Here is a 21,145-nt window from a genome sequence, read left to right as displayed (position 1 = left end):
TTTTCCATTGCATGTTTTTTCCTGCTTTGTCAAAGATTATTTGACCATAGAGTTGAGGGTCCATATCTGGGTTCTCTATTCTGTTCCATTGGTCTGTATGTCTGTTTTTGTGCCAGTACCATGCTGTCTTGGTGATCACAGCTTTGTAATATAGCTTGAAATCGGGCAACGTGATGCCCCCAGCTTTGTTTTTCTTTTTCAACATTTCCTTGGCGATTCGGGTCTTTCCTGATTCCATATAAATTTTAGGATTGTTTGTTCCAGCACTTTGAAAAATGTCATTGGAATTTTGATCGGGATGGCATTGAAGGTATAGATTGCTCTGGGTAGCATAGACATTTTAACAATGTTTATTCTTCCGATCCATGAGCATGGATTATTTTTCCATCTTTTTGTGTCTTCTTCAATTTCTTTCGTGAGCGTTTTGTAGTTCCTAGAGTATAGATCCTTTACCTCTTTGGTTAGGTTTAGTCTGAGGTATCTTACGGTTTTCGGTGCTATTGTAAATGGAATCGTTTCTCTAATTTCTCTTTCTACAGTTGCGTTGTTAGTGTATAAGAAAGCAACTGATTTCTGTGCATTGATTTTGTATCCTGCCACATTACTGAATTGCTGGATGAGTTCTAGTAATTTGGGGGTGGAGTCTTTTGGGTTTTCCACATAAAGTATCATGTCGTCTGCGAAAAGAGAGAGTTTGACTTCTTCTTTGCCAATTTGAATACCTTTTATTTCTTTTTGTTGTCTGATTGCTGTTGCTAGGACTTCTAGTACTATGTTGAACAATAGTGGCGAGAGTGGGCATCCTTGACATGTTCCTGATCTTAAGGGAAAGGCTCTCAGCTTTTCCCCATTGAGGATGATATTCGCTGTGGGTTTTCAGAGATGGATTTTATGAACTTGAGGAATGTTCCCTCTATCCCTATACTCTGGAGAGTTTTAATCGGGAAAGGATGTTGTATTTTGTCAAATGCTTTTTCTGCATCAATTGAGAGGACCATATGGTTCTTCTCCCTCCTCTTATTAATGTGTTCTATCACATTGATTGATTTGTGAATGTTGAACCACCTTGCATCTGGGGGATAAATCCCACTTGGTCGTGGTGGATGATCCTTTTAATGTATTGTTGGATCCTATTAGCTAGGATTTTATTGAGGATTTTGGAATTCATATTCATCAGGGATATCGGTCTGAAATTATCCTTTTTGATGGGGTCTTTGCCTGGTTTGGGGATTAAGGTAATGCTGGCCTCATAGAATGAGTTTGGAAGTGTTCCTTCTGTTTCTATTTTTTGAAACAGTTTCAGTAGAATAGGTATTATTTCTTCTTTGAACGTTTGGTAGAATTCCCCAGGGAATCCATCAGGCCCTGGACTCTTGTTTTTTGGGAGGTTTTTGATCACTGCTTCAATCTCGTTACTGGTTATTGGCCTATTCAGGTTGTCAATTTCTTCCTGTTTCAGTCTTGGCAGCTTATAGGTTTACAGGAAGGCCTCCATTTCATCCAGATTGCTCAGTTTACTGGCATATAGTTGTTGATAATAATTTCTAATAATTGTTTCTATTTCCTTGTGTTAGCCGTGATCTCTCCCCTTTCATTCATAATTTTATTAATTTGGGTCCTTTCTCTTTTTCTTTTGGGTAAGTCTGGCCAGTGGTTTATCGATCTTATTAATTCTTTCAAAGAACCAACTTCTAATTTTGTTGATCTGATCTACTGTGTTTCTGGTTTCTAATTCATTGATTTCTGCTCTAATTTTAATTATTTCTCTTCTAATGCGTGGCTTAGGTGTCGTTTGTTGCTTTTTCTCTAGTTCTTTAAGGTGTAGAGTTAGTTGGTGAATTCGGGATTTTTCTATTTTTTTGAGTGAGGCTTGGATGGCTATGTATTTCCCCTTAGGACCGCCTTTGCAGTATCCCATAGGTTTTGGACAGATGTGTTTTCGTTCTCATTGATTTCCATGAATTGTTTAAGTTCTTCTTTGATTTCCTGGTTGACCCAAACGTTCTTGAGCAGAGTGGTCTTTAGCTTCCAAGTGTTTGAATTTCTGCCAAATTTTTTCTTGTGATTGAGTTCCAGTTTTAGAGCATTGTGGTCTGAGAATATGCAGGGAATAATCCCAATCTTTTGGTATCGGTTGAGACCTGATTTGTGACCCAGTATATGGTCTATTCTGGAGAAAGTTCCATGTGCGCTCGAGAAGAATGAGTATTCTGTTGTTTTAGGGTGGAATGTTCTGTAAATATCTATGAGGTCCATCTGGTCCAATGTCATCCAAAGCTCTTGTTTCCTTGTTGATTTTCTGCTTAGATGATCTGTCCATTGCTGAGAGTGGAGTATTGAGGTCTCCTACAATTAACGTATTGTTATCAATATGACTCTTTATTTTGGTTAACAGTTGGCTTATGTAGATGGCTGCTCCCATGTTGGGGGCATAGATATTTACAATTGTTAGATCTTCTTGTTGGATAGACCCTTTAAGAATGATATAGTGTCCTTCTGTGTCTCCTATTACAGACTTTAGTTTAAAACCTAATTTGTCTGATATAAGAATTGCTACCCCAGCTTTCTTTTGAGGTCCGCTGGCATGGAAGATGGATCTCCATCCCTTCACTTTCAGTCTGGATGTATCTTTAGGTTCAAAATGAGTCTCTTGTAGACAGCATATGGATGGGTCCTGTCTTTTTACCCAATCTGCAACCCTGTGCCGTTTTATGGGAGCATTTAGGCCATTCACGTTGAGAGTGATTATTGCAAGATATGAATTAACTGTCATCATGTTGCCTGTGAAGACGTTGTTTTTATAGACTGTCCCTGTAAATTTCTGTTGTATATCACTCTTGGGGTCTTTCTCCTTTTATAGAACCCCCCTTAATATTTCTTGCAGGGCCGGCTTAGTGGTCACATATTCTTTCAGTTTCTGCCGGTCGTGGAAGCTCTGCATCTCTCCATCCATCCTAAATGAAAGCCTTGCCGGATAAAGTATTCTTGGCTGCATGTTCTTCTCATTTAGTACCCTGAATACGTCTTGCCAGGCCTTTCTGGCTTGCCAGGTCTCTGTGGATAGGTCTAACGTTATTCTGATGTTCCTCCCTCTATACGTAAGGAATCTCTTCCCCCTAACTGCCCTTAAGATGGTTTCCTTGGTTCTAAGATTTGCAAGTTTTACTATTACATGCCGGGGTGTTGGCCTGTTTTCCTTGATCTTAGGAGGGGTCCTCTCTGCCTCTAGGACTCGAATGTTTGTTTCATCCCCCAGATTAGGGAAGTTCTCAGCTATGATTTGCTCAAATACATCTTCTAGTCCTCTCTCTCTCTCCACTCCCTCCGGGATCCAGTTATTCTGACATTGGAATGCTTCATGGTGTCACTTATTTCTCTGATTCTATTTTCATGGATTCTGAGTTGTTTTTCCCTGGCCTCCTCTTTTCCCTTTTTATCTATTATATTGTCTTCCAGGTCGCTTATTTGCTCTTCTGCCTCAGTTACCCTAGCTGTTAGATTATCTAGATTGGATTGGATCTCATTGATAGCATTTTTAAGTTCTGCCAATTCACCTTTTATTTCTGCCCTTAGAGACTCTATGTTGCCATTAATTGATTTCTCCATTCTAGCCTTGTCTTCACAATTGCTAACCTGAATTCCATCTCTGACATCTTGGTTATATCTGCATCCATTTGTAAATCTGCAGCATAAATCATAATCTCCAAGTCTTTTCTATTTTGGGGGCTCCTCCTCCTAGTCATTCTGTTGAGGGGTGTTTGAGGGAATGTATAGAGTCCAAATTACTGACCAGAACCCAAGCAAGATGCACCTGTTTTCTTGGGACCTTGGGGCTGCTGTCCTCTTGTTTTCCCAGCCTGTCTTCTGCGGGAGGGGCCTGCCGCGCTGTTACTCAGGCAACCCTGTTTGGGCGGTGTTGCCCTGCCCCCCTGTGGCGGGGGATGGGCTCAACGGGATTCATTCTTGGGGGCTTTTGTTCTCTGGTGGCTTTCCCTGGCGGCTTTCTGCGAGTCAGAGCAGAAGAGACCGTTTCCAACCCTCTGCCTCAGAGCAGAGAGATCGCAGTCTGTTCTTCAGTGAGCTCTCCAGGCCACACCATCTCCGTTTCTGTCTCTGTCCGTGCTGCTATAAACTGCAGCGTCCTGGGTTGTGCGCCCCTCCACAGCGCTCCCAGTCCTGCCTCCAGGTTGGGGCACGTCTCTGGCCTTTGTGCTTCTAAAATGGCTAGCCGCTCCCAGTTCCCGCGCGCACGACCCTGCCGCTCCAGGTTTCCGTCCTGGGGGCTGCAGTTTGCAGGCACGACCCCGCTGCTCCGGGTTTCCGTCCCGGGGGCTGCCCTAAAGTCCTTTCCCCGCCACTACCAGTCTGTGAGTCTGTGCCCTGTCCGCAGCGCGCGAGGCTGTCACTCACTGGCGGTGTAGGATCTCCACGGCCAGGTGCCCTCCCCCTGCCGTTTATCCTCCGATATCTGCCCGCGGAATCACGGCTCCCCGCTTCATACCTCAAAACCAACCACCGGCGATATTCTGTTTGTAGAGATCCAGATCTTCTTTCTTACATCTCAGGCTGGTTTTGTGGGTGCTCAGAGTGGTCTGGTAGATATCCAGCTCAATTCCGGGGACCAGTTGAAATAGGGTCCCCTACTCCTCCGCCATCTTTCCCCCCTCCCGGTTCTCAACTTTCACTAAACTTATACTTTCTGACACTATACATTTAAACTCTTAAGCCACCGTGCCTATACAGAATTTCATCTTTCCTCCATTACCTGATAAGTGATGAATCTGAGTTATCAGAGTAGGGGTGGGCCCAATCTTTGTCAGAGTCCATCTGGCAAGCGTTCCCTGGCTATGCTTGTGGGGGTACCAACCTGTGCCTGCCAAAGCGCTTCTTTGCCCAACAAGCACGTAATCTTCCTCCTTACCCTACCCTAGCTCCCAGGGGAAATCTCACTCATAATGAAATGTGGTGGTCTTGTTGGTAGCTTAACCTTGAAGAACCCCTCATAGTTCTGGGGTTTTTCAGAACAAAATGTAGTATTTATTTGTAGCACTGGTGTTCAAGAAACTAACAAAGCTCCATCTTTAATAAAAAATGAGCAAGCTTTTGGACATTGAAATTTTATCTACAATGTTTCCCTTTAAATCTTTTAAACCATCCCTTACTGACCACTAAAACTTTTTATCTGTAGAAACACTTCCTTGAACTTATTTTTCCTGATGTTTATTCCTGAAGCATGTTTATTGTCCTATTACATTGGTTCTGTCTTCCACATTAAAACGTTTCTTTCCCATGTTGTTTTACAAACTTAGCACTTTAAAGGTTTATTTACCCAGCAGCAATCAGGAGTTCAAGAATTTCCTATTAATCTTCTGAACTATAAGTATTCTAGTTAGCTTAAGTAAGACACATTTAAGACTGATGCGCTTTAAAACATCATAACCCTCCTCATTTTACATGTAAGATGATTACCTAAAGAGGCTCTTTCCACATGTTTGCTCTTCTTTCTCATCACCTTCTTTCCTGATCTCTTGAAGGATGGGTGCTGGGAAATACAGGGAAGTACCAACTCTTATAGATAAATCAGGAGCTCATGACCTGGTTATAGTCTTATCTGATTTCTTCAAAACCTACATGCAGCTTTCTTTCTTCTGATCTTTGTACAACCAAAGAACAGACTCAGTGTCAGCAGCTAGTTTTTGGATTTTGTTTTTTGGTTTTTTTTAATTCTCTGCCAGGGGGAAAAAATAATTCCCATTTACCGCATGCAATTTTTCCCCACTGAGGTCAGTGGAAGCTGAGGGGCCAAACAGTGGCAATCTTTGCTTAATCAGCAGAAAGAAATGCAAGCTAATACAAGAAATACAGAAGAGAAGAAAATGCTAGAACAAAGAAAAACCTACAAAAAAGATGAAAGAACCAGGATCCAGAGCATTAGAGAAAGTTTACTTCATAAATATGGCAAAAGGACAGGCACAGGGGAATAAAAAGTAGACTGAATTACCACACAGCAGTGGTGCTCTTACCTGATCAGCATTAACTAGATTCAGAAACAACCCTGAAGACCATCTAGTTCAATTCTTTTTATTTGTTAACTGCTGAGAAAAGAGGCCAAGAGAGTAGCGACTTGCTTAGTAGTGGTACTAAAACTTGAGTCTATTCCCTGACTCCTGGTTCAGCACTCTTCTCACTTATACAGGACCAAAGAGTACTTCATGCACTGCAGTTTATACATATATATCATACATGTACTCCATTTGGGGTCGGTAGTGGGGGACACAATGACTTGACCTGTAATTGTTATCACCTGATTCTTTTTTTTTTTTTAAAGATTTTATTTATTTATTTGACAGAGAGAGACACAGCGAGAGAGGGAACACAAGCAGGGGGAGTGGGAGAGGGAGAAGCAGGCTTCCCGCAGAGCAGGGAGCCTGATGTGGGACTTGATCCCAGGACCCTGGGATCATCAGAGCCGAAGGCATTCGCTTAACCGACTGAGCCACCCAGGCGCTCTCACCTGATTCTAATAAAAAAAAGTAAAGTACAAAATATCTGGGTACCTAGAATTAAAACATTGTAATAATCATGTACTGTGATACTGACATATGATTAGACGAATGGAATGGAAAGTTCAAAAATAGACTCAAATCTCCAACCAGTAGAAAAAACTATGGGGACAATTGGATAGATATCTGGAAAAAGATAAAATTGGATCCATATTTCACACTACATTAGAATAAACACCAAATAGACCAGAGATCTAAATATAAAACATAAAATTACCCAAGTAACAGAAGAAAATATGAAAATTCCTTTATAATCTGGAAGTGAGAAAAACCCTCCCAGCTGAGACTTAAAATCTAGAAGCAATAAAAAGAAAATTCCAATTACATAAAAAATTTTTAAATGTCAAAAAAAAGGGAAGAAAAGAAACAAACTCTACCACAATAAAGTCAAAGGTAAACTGGAAATAAAGGGAAACTGGAACTCTAAGGCAAAGGGCTAGTATCTCTAAATTAAAAAAAAATCCTATTTAGGGGGAGGGAAAGACCCACAACAGAATAGAAAAAATGTGCAAAACCTAAGACAGTCAAAGAAGAAAGAATTTAAATGGTTCCTAAAAGCATACATAAAGATATACAACCTTCTTCATAATAAGAGAGATGTATTTAAAATTACACAGAGATACTCGGACATTGATATAAATCCAAAAGTTCCACAACAAAGTGTATGGTGAGGTGATACAGAACTGACACCCTGATACACTGCTGCTGGGACTGCCAAAATGGTATGCACTACACAGAAGAATCTGGTAACATCCAGAAAAGTCCCTTTTACTCAGCAACCCTATTTTTAGGAATCTTTTTCAAAGATTCATTGGACAAAATATGAAACTACTTAGGTGCAAGGGTATACACTGGCATTATTTGTAATAAGAAAAGTCTGGAAACAACCCAGACATCCATCAATAGGGACTGGTTGAATAAACCATGGTACACTCCCAAATGGAGTCCTATGCCTTATGAAATAAACGTGAAAGATCCCTGTATGCTGATGTAGAAAGATTTTCAAGATATATTCAGGAAAAAAAAGAAGAGGATGTGTAAACACTAGGGGCGCCTGGGTGGCTTCAGTCAGTTAAGCATCTGACTCCTGGTTTCAGCTCGGGTTGTGATCTCAAGGTCCTGGGATTGAACCCCACACTGAGCCCGCGTTAGGCTCCGTGCTCAGCATGGAGTCCGCTTGTCCCTCTCCCTCCCTCCTTCCCTCCCTCTCTGCAGCTTGTGCTCTCTCTCTCAAATAAATAAAATCTTTTTTTTTAAAGGATGTATAACAGTATATTTAGTATGCAGCCCTTAATATAAGAAAAGGGATTAAGAATATATAATACATATTTTTGTATGTTTACAAAAAAAAAAAAAGGAAAAGAAATACTGTTAAAATACAACCAAAAGCTAATACAAATAGTCACCAATAAGAGGAAGAGTGCAATAGGGTGAAGGGGATAGAGAAGCAAGATTTCTCTGAATATACCTTGTTATATAGTTTTGACTTAAGCAGTCCCTGGAAACTGATAACTGAAACTAATGAACCTAACTTCATGTAAAGTTGATGATATAAACATATAGAAAAAAACCTTATTTCAAGTTGCATTAGAGCACAGAATTGACTATCATCCTTAGTGAAATATACTCTAAGAATAGAATGGCAAAGAAATCTTAAATTTTATTCAGTAGTCTATAATCTAATTGTAGCAATACTGGCATTATTTTGAAACTATTGTATGATGATACAAATAAACAATTACGTTAATGCTGTTAGGAACCATTTATAGGAAATATGGGGGATAGAGGAATAAATTAAATGTTCACAGGGAAGCAAACAGATAAATCCAGATGAACAAATAACTGAGTTTTGGCAACAAGTCAATAGTATGGGGAAAAAGGGGTGGGGAGGTGAGACAAGAAACTGATCCACCTGGGTTTTGACCTGATAATTTCTATCTTGTCAGTTCGTCCATGCTATTAAATACTTTGTTCAGTACTCTAATTGTTTTCAGCAGGAAATTCAATCTGAATAGCCAACTATATTACTAAAAATAGAAAATATAATACTTTTACTCTCAAGCATGACAAATGTTATGAACTTAAGAAATAAAGATAAACTATATACTTATTATGACAAACACTGAGTAATGTACAGAATTGTGGAATCACTATTTTGTAGATCTGAAACTAATAGAACACTATGTTAACTATACTGGAGTTAAAATTAAAAAGCTTAATGAAAAAATAAAATAAAATAAAATAAAATAAAATAAAATGGGAATCAGATTAAAAAAGACAAACTGATTAGGTTTCCAAACTGTTGATTACCATGGGACAGTTGTTTCCTGGCAGGCAATCTGTTATACCTTTCACAATGTTGGGGTAATATATCCTAGGACAGTGTGTTTCACAAAAGAATATGTAAATGAATGTACTGCTTAGTCTAGAATATAATAGTTGCCTAAAGAGCTGTAATTCCTGACTTGACAGGCTTATCTAAAATATAATGTGTCTGAAATAATATCTAATATCTAAAATAAGTTGTAACAAATACTTAAGCCTATATAAAATTCTTATTTTTTGAGTAATAATATATTATTTTATTTCAAGAGAATTCTTTTTTTTAATATTTTATTTATTTATTTGAGAGAGAGAGAGAGCACGATAGCACGAGCTGAGGGTGGGGAGAGGGAGAAGCAGGCTCCCCACTGAGCAGGACCCTGGGATCATGACCTGAGCCAAAGGCAGACGCTTTACCCACTGACCTTAACCCACAGGTGCCCCTATTTTATGAGAATTTCTAAAAGCATAAGGACAAATTGTTACAATTCAAATACATTAAAATGTTTCCCCTCTTTCTGAGAATTTTATAACAATCTTTGAATAATAGGAAGCAATTGGTATGTCCCCAAGTTTGAAAGAGAAATACTGTCACTATTACTGTATTGGAATTTTCTATTATATATAGCAGAACCTAATCTCAATGAAGCCTAACCCTAAATTCATTTGAATCCATAAGTTAGTGAAATAACAAATTCTTGTTTTAAAAAAAAAAGTACTGGTAAGTATAATGGAACTGGGTAACTCCACTTCCACACTGATGTAATGAGACTTCCTAAAATTATAACAAGAGATTTAAGTGTTGGTAAACTGACCCTCAATCACATCCTTTGAAGAATAAAAGTATAAACAGGAGCTAAAATATAAGAAATCTAAATGTCAAAACAATCATTCCCTATTTCCACAACAATATTGCTGAATGTAGTATTTTTAACACATTGCTTTTAAGCACTAAGATTGATGACTGGTTTCTGAAATCCATAGAAAGAATCTTATGAAGAGTCCAAGGCTGAACTCTCCAAGTAAAGTGGGAATAAAGCACCTAATCAATAATAAATTTCTAACACTGCAGACTTTTAAAATGTAGATACTTTTCGAGGAACATTAATTTTTTTTTTTTAAAGATTTTATTTATTTATTTGACAGAGAGAGACACAGAGAGGGAACACAAGCAGGGGGAGTGGGGGAGAGGGAGAAGCAGGTTTCCCGTGGAGCTGGGAGCCCAGTGCGGGGCTCGATCCCAAGACCCTGGGACCATGACCTGAGCCGAAGGCAGACACTTAACGACTGAGCCACCCAGGCGCCCCTATCTGCTTTCTTTTCTAAGGTAAACTGGTTATTCCGGAAATTAGATTTGAGTTTTAACAGATTATTTATACAATCAATCCACTAAAAAGTGAGGCAGAAGTTACTATAAATCTGGTCACATTTTATAAAACTCATGACCAAAAGTTTTGCCTTTGACATTATTTCATGCAATTTAAAAACTCTAAATTGCCTTCTCAGTAAGACCAAATGTGAAACATTCTGAAGAAATCACCTAAGATTGATGCTATTATTTTTAAAACATAAAATCAAATAAATGGTCACTCCTACAGCATCGAAGATGTCTCTGGAGAAAACAATTCGTATACCCACTCACTGAACAAAGTAAAGCTATGTGAAGAAAAAAAATCCTTCACCTAAAAGACATAAAATAAAACATATCTGACCACATAAATTTAATTAAAAGCATATGATGCTCATTTAAAAATATAGTCCTGCTTGTGTGTAGTCTGGGTTAAATGATCCTTTGTATCAGAAAGATAAAGACAAAATAACCATATGGAATTAGCTCAGTACTTCCGAAAAAGGAAGATGAAGGTTTAAGTGGTTGATAAATTTGAAAAGCTGATTATACGTAATAATCACCATGTTGGGGGAGCACATGAAAATGAAACAGATTGTATTATGTTATTTTAAAAAGTGACATGACAATTGAACCATTTTAGAAGAACATGAAAAGGCAGGAGTTAAAAATAGTTAAATTAACGTCTTAGAAAACCATTCACAGGGAAGGTCAAATTCATTTTCAACATTTTTCAATGTGTAAAAAGAATAAAGAGTAGAGGCTTTAAGAAGAACCACAAATTCTTCATGAGGCAATGATCGAATGTAGAACATGAGCTCAGACAAATACACAAAAATGAGTAAGGGCCAGGTCTAATGTGGATGAGGCACTATATCCTATAGTAAACCAGAGATATATAGGTATGCTCAATGCTGTAAATTAAAAAAAAAATTCTGGGGTCCATTTTGTTGCGTGTGCACCTCTTGCAATAAATTTGAGTCAGCACCAATGACAGCTCTGCAGTCCTCCTATGTGGCGCTGATCAGGTGGTTGCAGAGCTTCAGCTCACAGCGACACAATGCAGCTAGCTGAGCAGGCAAGCACAGCCCACAGCCAGAAGCGGTGCCCACTCTCCAGAACAAGGCGACCTTTAAGCTTAAGTTTCCCGGAGAAAATGAGATGCTGCTGCTGAAGACGACACTATGGTAAGCTGTTATTTAGATCAGTAAAAGATTGACTTTGGGATTTCCCCCCCCCCCCTTTTTTAAAGAAAAAGTCAGTGTGAGGACTGAATATATATTCAGAAGCAAGTGCATGCACCAGAAATTTGCTGCAGTGTCAGTAGAGGGGTTTCTTTTTAATATTCATTCACTTTGTGAATGTCCACATTGCTTTCTTTTAGCATCGGCACTGAAATATACAGAAAAAAATCACTATAAAATGCGAGGTTTTAAGGGTATGGTGTTGGTCTGAATTTTTCAAGTGCCTTAAGATGTTTTACAAGGATATATTTATCCTAAAAAGACAAAGATGAATTTCAAAGTATTGTTTTAATATCTAAATAAAATCTTACTCTACACACACATTGACTATTACATTACTGCCGAGATTTAAAAAAAACAAAAAAACAGACTGACAGCCATTTTTTCCTATCAGAGTAAGAAAGGATATTATCAAAAATAGTAATAGCTTAAGATTCTGACTCTTTATATGCAGAGAATGCCATTTTGTAATGTAAAGGCTCTAGGAAGATAAATAAGAAAGACTATCTATGGTAAAAGAAGGGAGAAAATACAGAAGCAAGTAGGGGGAGAGAGTCCCTCTCTACCACATAGCCCCAGTTGAAGGATTAAGCATTTGGACTATAAATGAAGGGGAGCTTTGTTAGTTTAATCACTGGAACAATTATAAAAGGACTCAACAACAAGGAGGTTTATTGAAAATTTTGCCTAATGCTAACTGACCCATGCAGATGCCTAATTGTGTTTGCATATTAAAAGAAGCGTGTATCTGTTTGTTTCCAGGCTTTGATGGAATATCAGATATTGAAAATGTCTCCCAGCTTGTTCATCCTTCTGTTTCTCACACCTGGTATTTTATGCATTTGTCCTCTCCAATGTATATGCACAGAGAGGCACAGGCATGTGGACTGTTCAGGCAGAAACTTGACTACATTACCATCTGGACTGCAAGAGAATATTATCCATTTAAATCTGTCTTATAACCATTTTACTGATCTTCATAACCAGTTAACCCAATACACCAATCTGAGGACCCTGGACATTTCAAACAACAGGCTCGAAAGCCTGCCTGCTCAGTTACCTCGGTCCCTCTGGAACATGTCTGCTGCTAACAACAACATTAAACTGCTTGACAAATCTGATACTGCTTATCAGTGGAACCTTAAATTTCTGGATGTTTCTAAGAATATGCTGGAAAAGGTTGTCCTCATTAAAAATACACTAAGAAGTCTTGAGGTTCTCAACCTCAGTAGTAACAAACTTTGGACAGTTCCAACCAATATGCCCTCCAAACTACATATCGTGGACCTGTCTAACAATTCCTTGACACAAATCCTTCCAGGAACATTAATAAACCTGACAAATCTCACACATCTTTACCTGCACAATAATAAGTTCACATTCATTCCAGATCAAGCTTTTGACCACCTCTTTCAGTTGCAAGAGATAACCCTTTACAATAACAGGTGGTCATGTGACCACAAACAAAACATTACGTACTTATTGAAGTGGATGATGGAAACAAAAGCCCATGTGATAGGGACTCCCTGTTCTAGCCAAATATCATCTTTGAAGGAACATAACATATATCCCACACCTTCTGGATTTACCTCAAGCTTGTTCACTGTAAGTGGGATGCAGACAGTGGACACCATTAACTCTCTGAGTATGGTTACTCAACCCAAAGTGACCAAAACACCCAAACAATATCGAATAAAGGAAACAACGTTTGGTGCCACTCTAAGCAAAGACACCACCTTTGCTAGCACTGACAAGGCTTTTGTGCCCTACCCAGAAGAGACATCCATAGAAACCATCAATTCACATGAAGCAGCAGCTGCAACTCTAACTATTCATCTCCAAGATGGAATGGTTACAAACACAAGCCTCACTAGCTCAACAAAATCATCCCCAACACCCATGACCCTAAGTATTACTAGTGGCATGCCAAATAATTTCTCTGAAATGCCTCAACAAAGCACAACCCTTAACTTACGGAGGGAAGAGACAACCACAAATGTAAAGACTCGCTTACCTTCTGTGGCAAGTGCTTGGAAAGTAAATGCTTCCTTTCTCTTAATGCTCAATGCTGTGGTCATGCTGGCTGTTTGAGGGTCTGCATTTTTTGAAACGAATGAAAGAACTCTTCCCTGATGTATAGTTGGGAAAATATGCCCCTATCTAACCAGTGATTCAAGCTATATAAGTATTCAAGAAAGCCAGTCTTACATTTCTGACTCTGATGTAAATGAAGTAACTTGTCTTAAATAAAAGAAGTGCACAATGTCTTGGTACTTGCTGCTATTTTACTGTCTTAATTAAGTAAAACTAATGAGTTTCTTTCTTTTTAATGAAATGTTTTCTTTTTAAGGCTTCAATTTATTGCACAAAATATAAAGCATCTAAACTTTAATATGTATTTTATGTGTGTTTACACTGTCAAACATCTGGGAAAAAAAAATAAAAGGTCTATGCTCATAACTGTGTCATTTGGCTTCCTAGTCATACCAACTTAATCTATTTAGTAGAATCAAAATGACCTAACCACTTCTGTTCTGGGGTACCTTGGTAAAGTCTTAATGGTAAATGAAATGTTGGAGGTATCCAAGGATTTTGCCACTAAAGTATACTGTGGTTTCCACCCCATGAATGGTTATGCCACATCATTATTTTACACACAACCCATAATTGTTTCAAATCTAAATGATGTCCTGCTTCTGAGGAACTCTTGGCTACTTTACAGATTATATAATAGACAAAAGCTCTTCAAAAAGCTAGAAGACACTAGGCCTTGCATTTTAATAAGGAAAGTTTAATGGCTTTGTTTTTTGCATTTAAGTATTGGAAACACAATAAAAAGTTCGGCTTTAAAGACATGCAAAGGAACAGTTTTAGTGTATATTTAATAGACCATTTATTAATGGCATATTTATTTACAAAATTAAAAGTCTTCTACATACAGGAGAGGGAAATTTATCTTTTGCACATCAGATGTCAGAATCTGACTTACCTAAATTAAAAATAGATTAGTTTCAGGATAAAATCCTGGGCGTCTAAGAAACATGGGCAGTACTAAGGAAGAGACAGGAAAAGGCAAAGAGAAAGGGAAAAAAGGATGGGATTCATCTCTACGACCAGGCGATGAGCCCAGTAACACACACAACAGGACTAAGGCTGGGCATAGGACGGATCTTAACATTCCACATCAAACTGCACTGGGATACAACTAGAAGAAAATGGAGAATTTCCTACAAATACAAAAGTAAGCCACCTTATGAATTCGAGACAAACGTAATAGCCAAGAGTCAGAAAAAGAAGCCCTGAAACAAGCTAGATTAAAATGCAAGAAAGAGTAACTGAAACAGGTGGGCCACAAATGAGGTATTTAATTTGTGAGACACAAGGAAGAATCTATTTCAAGCAATTCCTAGAGTTGGGAAAGAGTCCAGAAAAAAACTTTTATGCTCCTTCCTAAGACATTTTAAAATAAGGTAAGACTTCTTTCCAGGCCTGGGAACATTTCTATTCAGAGAGAGAGAAAAGTAGTAACCCTCCAATGTGCTCTTTTTCTTTTTTTTTTTTTTAAAGGACCAGGCTTATGGAAAAATTACTTTAAACTTCAGTAAAGCAATTCCTTTCCTGTGCTGACCAGTACCGTGGCTCTTGAACATTTCTCTGCCCCAGCAAACCTAATTCACTATGTCAGGGAAGAAAGGGGGTTATTTGGAAAAGTCCCCTAAATGATTTTAAATTTCACTACCTTTCCCAATGGGCTGTTCCCACTCCCTCCCAATCACTGATCTAGTATCTTCACCAGAGATGATAAAGGCTAAGTGCCCAGATATTTCCTACTCTACCACAAACTTGTGTCTTGTTTCAAAAAACACATATCCTGAGTTTCACAACAAGTAGGTGTCTTTCACTGAGGGTGCCAAATATACAATGCTGTCTTAGAAATACTACGGGGAAAAGTGACAAGAAGGTGAAATTATGGATAACAGCATTAGTAGCACCTATGGATTATTCCAATCTTACTGATTTGTCCACAAAATGCAGAGGAAAAAACTCAGTAAATTTACAAGTACAAAGCATGTCAACTACACCAACTCTAAATCCTTAGAAAGAAGTTATTACCTAGCCTTAAAGTAATTAGGTAAACTTCCTTCTAAGGAAATTGTGTTCTTATCATTACTAATGGAGGAGAAAAGACAAGAACTAATGAGTTTTTCTTTTTAATGAAATGTTTTCTTTTTAAGGCTTCAATTTATTGCACAAAATATAAAGCATCTAAACTTTAATATGTATTTTATGTATGTTTACACTGTCAAACATCTGGGAAATTTGCCACTAAGATAAGAACTACTGTATTACTGGGCTCCATAAACATTTCAAAACGCATTAGTCCTCTCAAGCTCCTAAGATATGTATCCATCCATCCATCCACCCATCCACCCCTAAGGCTTGGTTCTATTTTACAAGTAACTTTTGTTTCTCACCAGTCAAGAGGATCCAGATAAGAGCACAAATTAAAAGCAAATGCAATAAGGGATGAAGTACCAGTGAAGAGTGTGTGCTCTGGGGTCTAAGGTTCTAGGCCTAAATCCTGCCTCTGTCGCTTCTCAGCTGTACAATTCTGGACAAGCTACCACTTCTCTAGGTCACAGTTTCCTCATGCCTAAAACAGGCCAGCAGAACTTACTCACAATGTTTTTCTTGAGGACCAAATGGTGTAATTCGCAGAGAGCCTTATTACCGTGGTGTCATGGCCCCCTATACTCTACATGCAGTAGTGTTGCTGCTATTGTTCAGCTCATTATCACATGCATATGTCCAAGCCCACTGCTTTTGAGAAATTCATGCATGCAGAAATACCCAAGCTCTACACCCTGTCAGCAATAAAATGAAAGGGTGTGTGTGCTTCAGTCTCTGCTCTTCCACCCTCCAGAATTCAGGCTCACATATTAGTGGAATAGGGAGCCAGAAGAAAGCCACAGAAACATTCATTATCACACTGGAATGAGAAGATGTCTTCTTTGGCTCAGTTAAAAGATCACAAGTACGTGCTATTCGGTTCTTCCACAGCAATGCTCTGGAGCAGCAGCAAGTTCCTTCAACGGACACCAAAATGTCCGATGAAAGTCAATCCCAAGTCTTTTGTAAGATTATTCCTTGTGAAATACATTTTAAGAACTAGATAAACAGGGCACCTGGGTGGCTCAGTCGTTAAGCGTCTGCCTTCGGCTCAGGTCATGATCCCAGGGTCCTGGGATCGAGCCCCGCGTCGGGCTCCCTGCTCGGCAGGAAGCCTGCTTCTCCCTCTCCCACTCCCCCTACTTGTGTTCCCTCTCTCGCTGTCTTTCTCTCTCTCAAATAAATAAATAAATTCTTAAAAAAAAAAAAAACTAGATAAACAACAATACCATACATTGCAAACCACCAGCCAACATCATGGTTAAAAGTGAAAAGTTAGATTTATCCCATCCAAGTACTAACCAGGCCCGACCAGCTTAGCTTCCAAGATCAGACGAAATGGGGCACATTCAGGGTGGTAAGGCTGTAGATGAGCAGTTAGATTTCTATTAAAATTAGAATCAAAACAAGAATGCCCATTATCATCAATCTTTTCAACAGTATTTGGGAAATTCTAGAACAGGAACAACAGATACAATTACATGGAAATAAGAAACAAAATTGTTAATAATAGACTGAAATAACTGACTGTCCAAAGGATTCCTTGGGAATGCCTTCAAAAGAATAACCTTAAATAACGAATGAAAAAAATATGGAACCACGAATGATTTTCTCATATACTGCCAACAAATAATTAGAAAATCCCAGGAAGAAGATACTGCTCATGGCAGCAACAACAAATCAAATCTACAATGCCAAGAAATAACATTCACATGAAATGTGTAGGACCAAATGGGGAAAAGCTAAAAAACATTAATGAGAGGTATTAACTGAGACTTGATGGAGACGATAGATAAAGATTTCTTCATTCACCTATTCTTCACTCAGTAGACATTTACTCAGCACCTGGAATGTACCAGGCATCAAGGCTAAGTACAGGAGACACACCTTGACTGATACTGCAAAGATGAGATTATTTCCAGTATAATTCATGGATTAAACCAAATATTCCAATGAAATTCTTTTTGGAACATGACATGAAACCCTTAAATTCATCTGGAAAAATAAATAAACAAATAGAAAAAAGAAGAAACAGTAGAGGTATCTTACACTTTCTCTAGAGGAAAACACATCTCAGCTCTAATAATTAAGACAGAATGGTAGGGTCATAAAAATAGAAAGGAAGATAGCCATAGTATAGAAATGAAAGTGCAATCTGAGCACAGTGCACAGGAGAATTCCATATCCTCACAGGGTGGTTGTGAGGAGTGAGGACAAAATGAGATAATTCATGCAACACGCTCAGAACAGTGCATACCACACGGTAAATTCCTAAACATTGTTAACTTGAGAAGGAAAAAAATCACAAATCACATGGCAAGGGTAAGACTCAATAAAGAATGCTGGGGAAATTGAAACACAGCCCAATTTAACACTCACTTCATGTGATACACCTATATAGTGAACTAAAAAAGACAACATTAAAACAAAGGAAGTCTTAAAACCATCAGAAGAATTTACATATATTTATAAATCTCTGGGTGACTTTTAAAAAATTAGAAACAGAAAAAAAAAGTCACAAAAAATCATCAACAGGTTTGTCTATACAAAACTCCCAAATTTATTTATGCTCAATGAGCCTAATAAAAATATTCAAAGAGAATACCAAAAAGGAGATTGTTAATCAAAAGCTCACAAAATTGGTAAGAAAAATATTTAGATTCCCAATGGATAAGTGGGCAAAGGACATAAACAGAACATTTAAAAGACAGGAAGCATGGTGACTGATAAGTATCTGAGAATATGGCCTACCACATAATAACTGAGAAATAAAAATAAAGTATGATACCATTCTCATTAGTAATTTGGCAGGAAATTTTTAAGAAATAAAAATTAAGGCTGGGGAAGACACCACGAAACAGCTACATTCACATATTGGTATAACTCCTTTGGACAGCAACTGGCAATTATGATGAGAAAACAGCTATTTTGAGTTGCTGCCTAGGTATTTTGCAGTATGACAACCCTGCACAAACACAGAGTCTGGACATTTAGATAAGGACCCGAGCTTGGGATTTCTACCACAAGTTCCTGCTTTGCTTTTCCTGGGGCACATTTTTAAATAACTGCTTAGAGTTGAGCCCATGAAAAGCTAGTGACTGTTACCCCAACCACCTTCTAAGTAATAGGTGCTTGCTACCCTGTACTCTGTGCTCTATTTTCTGCTTGCTGGTAACCTGGGATAGAAGACTGCCCTTCCTCCAGGTCACTGTGCATCCTCCTCCAATAGTTCTGGGATCCATAAGTAATAAATCTTGTGACTTTACTTCCTTTGAGTGAGTGTATTGAAACAAATCAAATCAAAATAACCCCAGGGTTTTCACTTCCCCAAAGCAGAAGCCCAGATGCTGAGGGAGCTCCCTGCCAACCCTGTGTAGGTGGTTTGTGCCTCCTCATTCAGCAGGTCATAATCTGCATACTCTTTTTTTTTTCCTTATAATCTACTCTCCATCCTTTTTAATTGAAATATAGTTGACATACAATGTTATATTAGTTTCAGGTGTACAACATAGTGATTCGACAATTCTATACATGACTCAATGCTCCCCATAATAAGTGTAGTCACCATACAATGTTATTATAATATTATTAACTATATTTCCTCTGCTGTACTTTATATCTCATGATTTATTTATTTTGTAACTGGAAGTTTATACCTCTTAATCCCCTTCACCTATTTTGCCTATCCCCTCACTCATCTACCCTCTGGCAACCACCAATTTGTTCTCCGTATTTGAGTCTGTCTGTTTGTTGTGTTTTTTAAGATTCCACATTGTGAAATCATATGGTACCTGTCTTTCTCTGTCTGACTTATTTTACTTAGCATAATACCCTCTAGGTCTATCCAGGTTGTCAGAAATAGCAAGACTTCATTCTTTTTTATGGCTGAGTAATATTCCACTGTATATATATACACACCACATTGTCTTTACCCATTCATCTATCAATGAACACTTGGGTTGCTTCCACATTGACTTTGTAAATAATGCTGCAATAAACATAGGGGTGCATGTATCTTTTCAAATTAGTGTTTTTGTTTTCTTTGGGTAAATACCCATTATGGTATAATCTGCATATTCTTAATTTAATATGCCCATACCAACACAGCAGTGATCAAAAACCTAAAATACTTTAACCTATAACCTAGTAAATTCTAGGTAAATCCTTTCTAACAGCAAAAAAATGGAAACAATGCTAAATATCTACCATTAGGACATGAGGTAAGTAAATCATGATCCACTGACCAGAATATTATGTGTCTAATAAAAATATTTATGAAGAGTTTTTTAAAGTTTGAAAGGTGGCAAATGCAAAAACTAGAAAGATAAGCAAAAATTATCGGATATAAACATATAGAACTATGTATTAAAAACAAAAAAGAGGAATATACCAAAATGCTGATACTGTATACCAACTATGTTTTATTACCTACTTTGTTCTTGAAAAATGCAAGAGATATAAAAAAAGAACTACTGAAAACAGCTGTCCAAGAGATCCAGGTTGAGCAGGAAAATACAAAAATGAGAAGACGAAAAATGAACTGTGAATAGGTAGGAGTGGTCAACAAACTAGAGGGTATCATGAAGTAAAGATCAGAGATGGAAGAAGCATAATCAGAATTCTTGGAAGCACCTATACACACATACCTCATTTTATTGGGCTTCACTTTACTGAGCTATATAGACAGTGTGTTTTCTACAAATTGAAGGTTTGTTGCCACCCTGCATGAGCAAGTCTATTTGTGCCATTTTTTTCTACAGCATTTGCTCGCTTTGTGTCTCTCACATTTTGGTAATTCTCCCAATATTTCAAACTTTTTCATTATTATTATATTTGTTATGGGGATCTGTGATCAGTGATGTTTGATGTTACTACTATAATTGTTCTGGGGAGCCAAGAACTGCACCCATACAAGATGGTGAGTAAGTAAATGTGTATGTTCTGACTGCCCCACCGACCATCTGTCCCCCACCCCCGCTTCATGTCTCTCTTCCTCCCCTCCAGCCTCCCTATTCCCTGAGACACAACAGTCTTGAAATTAGGGCAATTAATGACCCTACAATGGCTTCTAAGTGCTCAAGTGAGAGGAAGAGTCGCACACCTCTTGCTGTAAATCAAAAGCTAAGGGCACCTGGGTGGTTCAGTCAGTTAAGCAACCGACTCTTTATTTCAGCTCAGGTCAGATCTCAGGGTCGTGAGATTGAGCCCCGCATTGGTTCTGTGCTCAGTAGGGAGTCTGTCTGAGATACTTTCCTTCTGCCCCTCCCCCCACTCATGCTCTCTCACTCTTTCTAAAATAAATAAATAAATCTTAAAAAAAAATAAATCAAAAGCTAGCAATGACCAACTTTAGTGAGGAAGGCATGTTGAAAGCCAAGGTAGGCTAAAAGCTAGGCTTTTTGTGCCAAAGAGCTAGCCAAATTGTAAATGCAAAGGAAAAGTACTTGAAGGAAATCAGAAGTACTACTCCAGTGAACACATGGATGGTAAGAAAGTGA

General features: G+C 38.2%; 2 protein-coding genes across 9 annotated transcripts in view; one reads left to right on the top strand and one right to left on the bottom strand.

The window, feature by feature from the left end:
* NF1 (neurofibromin 1) overlaps positions 1–21,145 on the bottom strand; it is a 282,567-nt gene that overhangs the window by 65,522 nt on the left and 195,900 nt on the right. The gene's annotated exons all lie outside the window — the stretch shown is intronic.
* On the top strand, positions 10,863–13,942 carry OMG (oligodendrocyte myelin glycoprotein). Its single transcript, XM_078068149.1, has 2 exons — positions 10,863–11,420; positions 12,240–13,942. Exons 1-2 carry the CDS (start codon positions 11,418–11,420, stop codon positions 13,566–13,568), a joined length of 1,332 nt encoding a protein of 443 aa, XP_077924275.1. The 5' UTR covers positions 10,863–11,417; the 3' UTR covers positions 13,569–13,942.

This window comes from Halichoerus grypus, chromosome 2 (assembly GCF_964656455.1).
Source record: "Halichoerus grypus chromosome 2, mHalGry1.hap1.1, whole genome shotgun sequence".
NCBI lineage: Eukaryota > Metazoa > Chordata > Mammalia > Carnivora > Phocidae > Halichoerus > Halichoerus grypus.
This window is presented reverse-complemented; position numbering and strand designations above follow the sequence as displayed.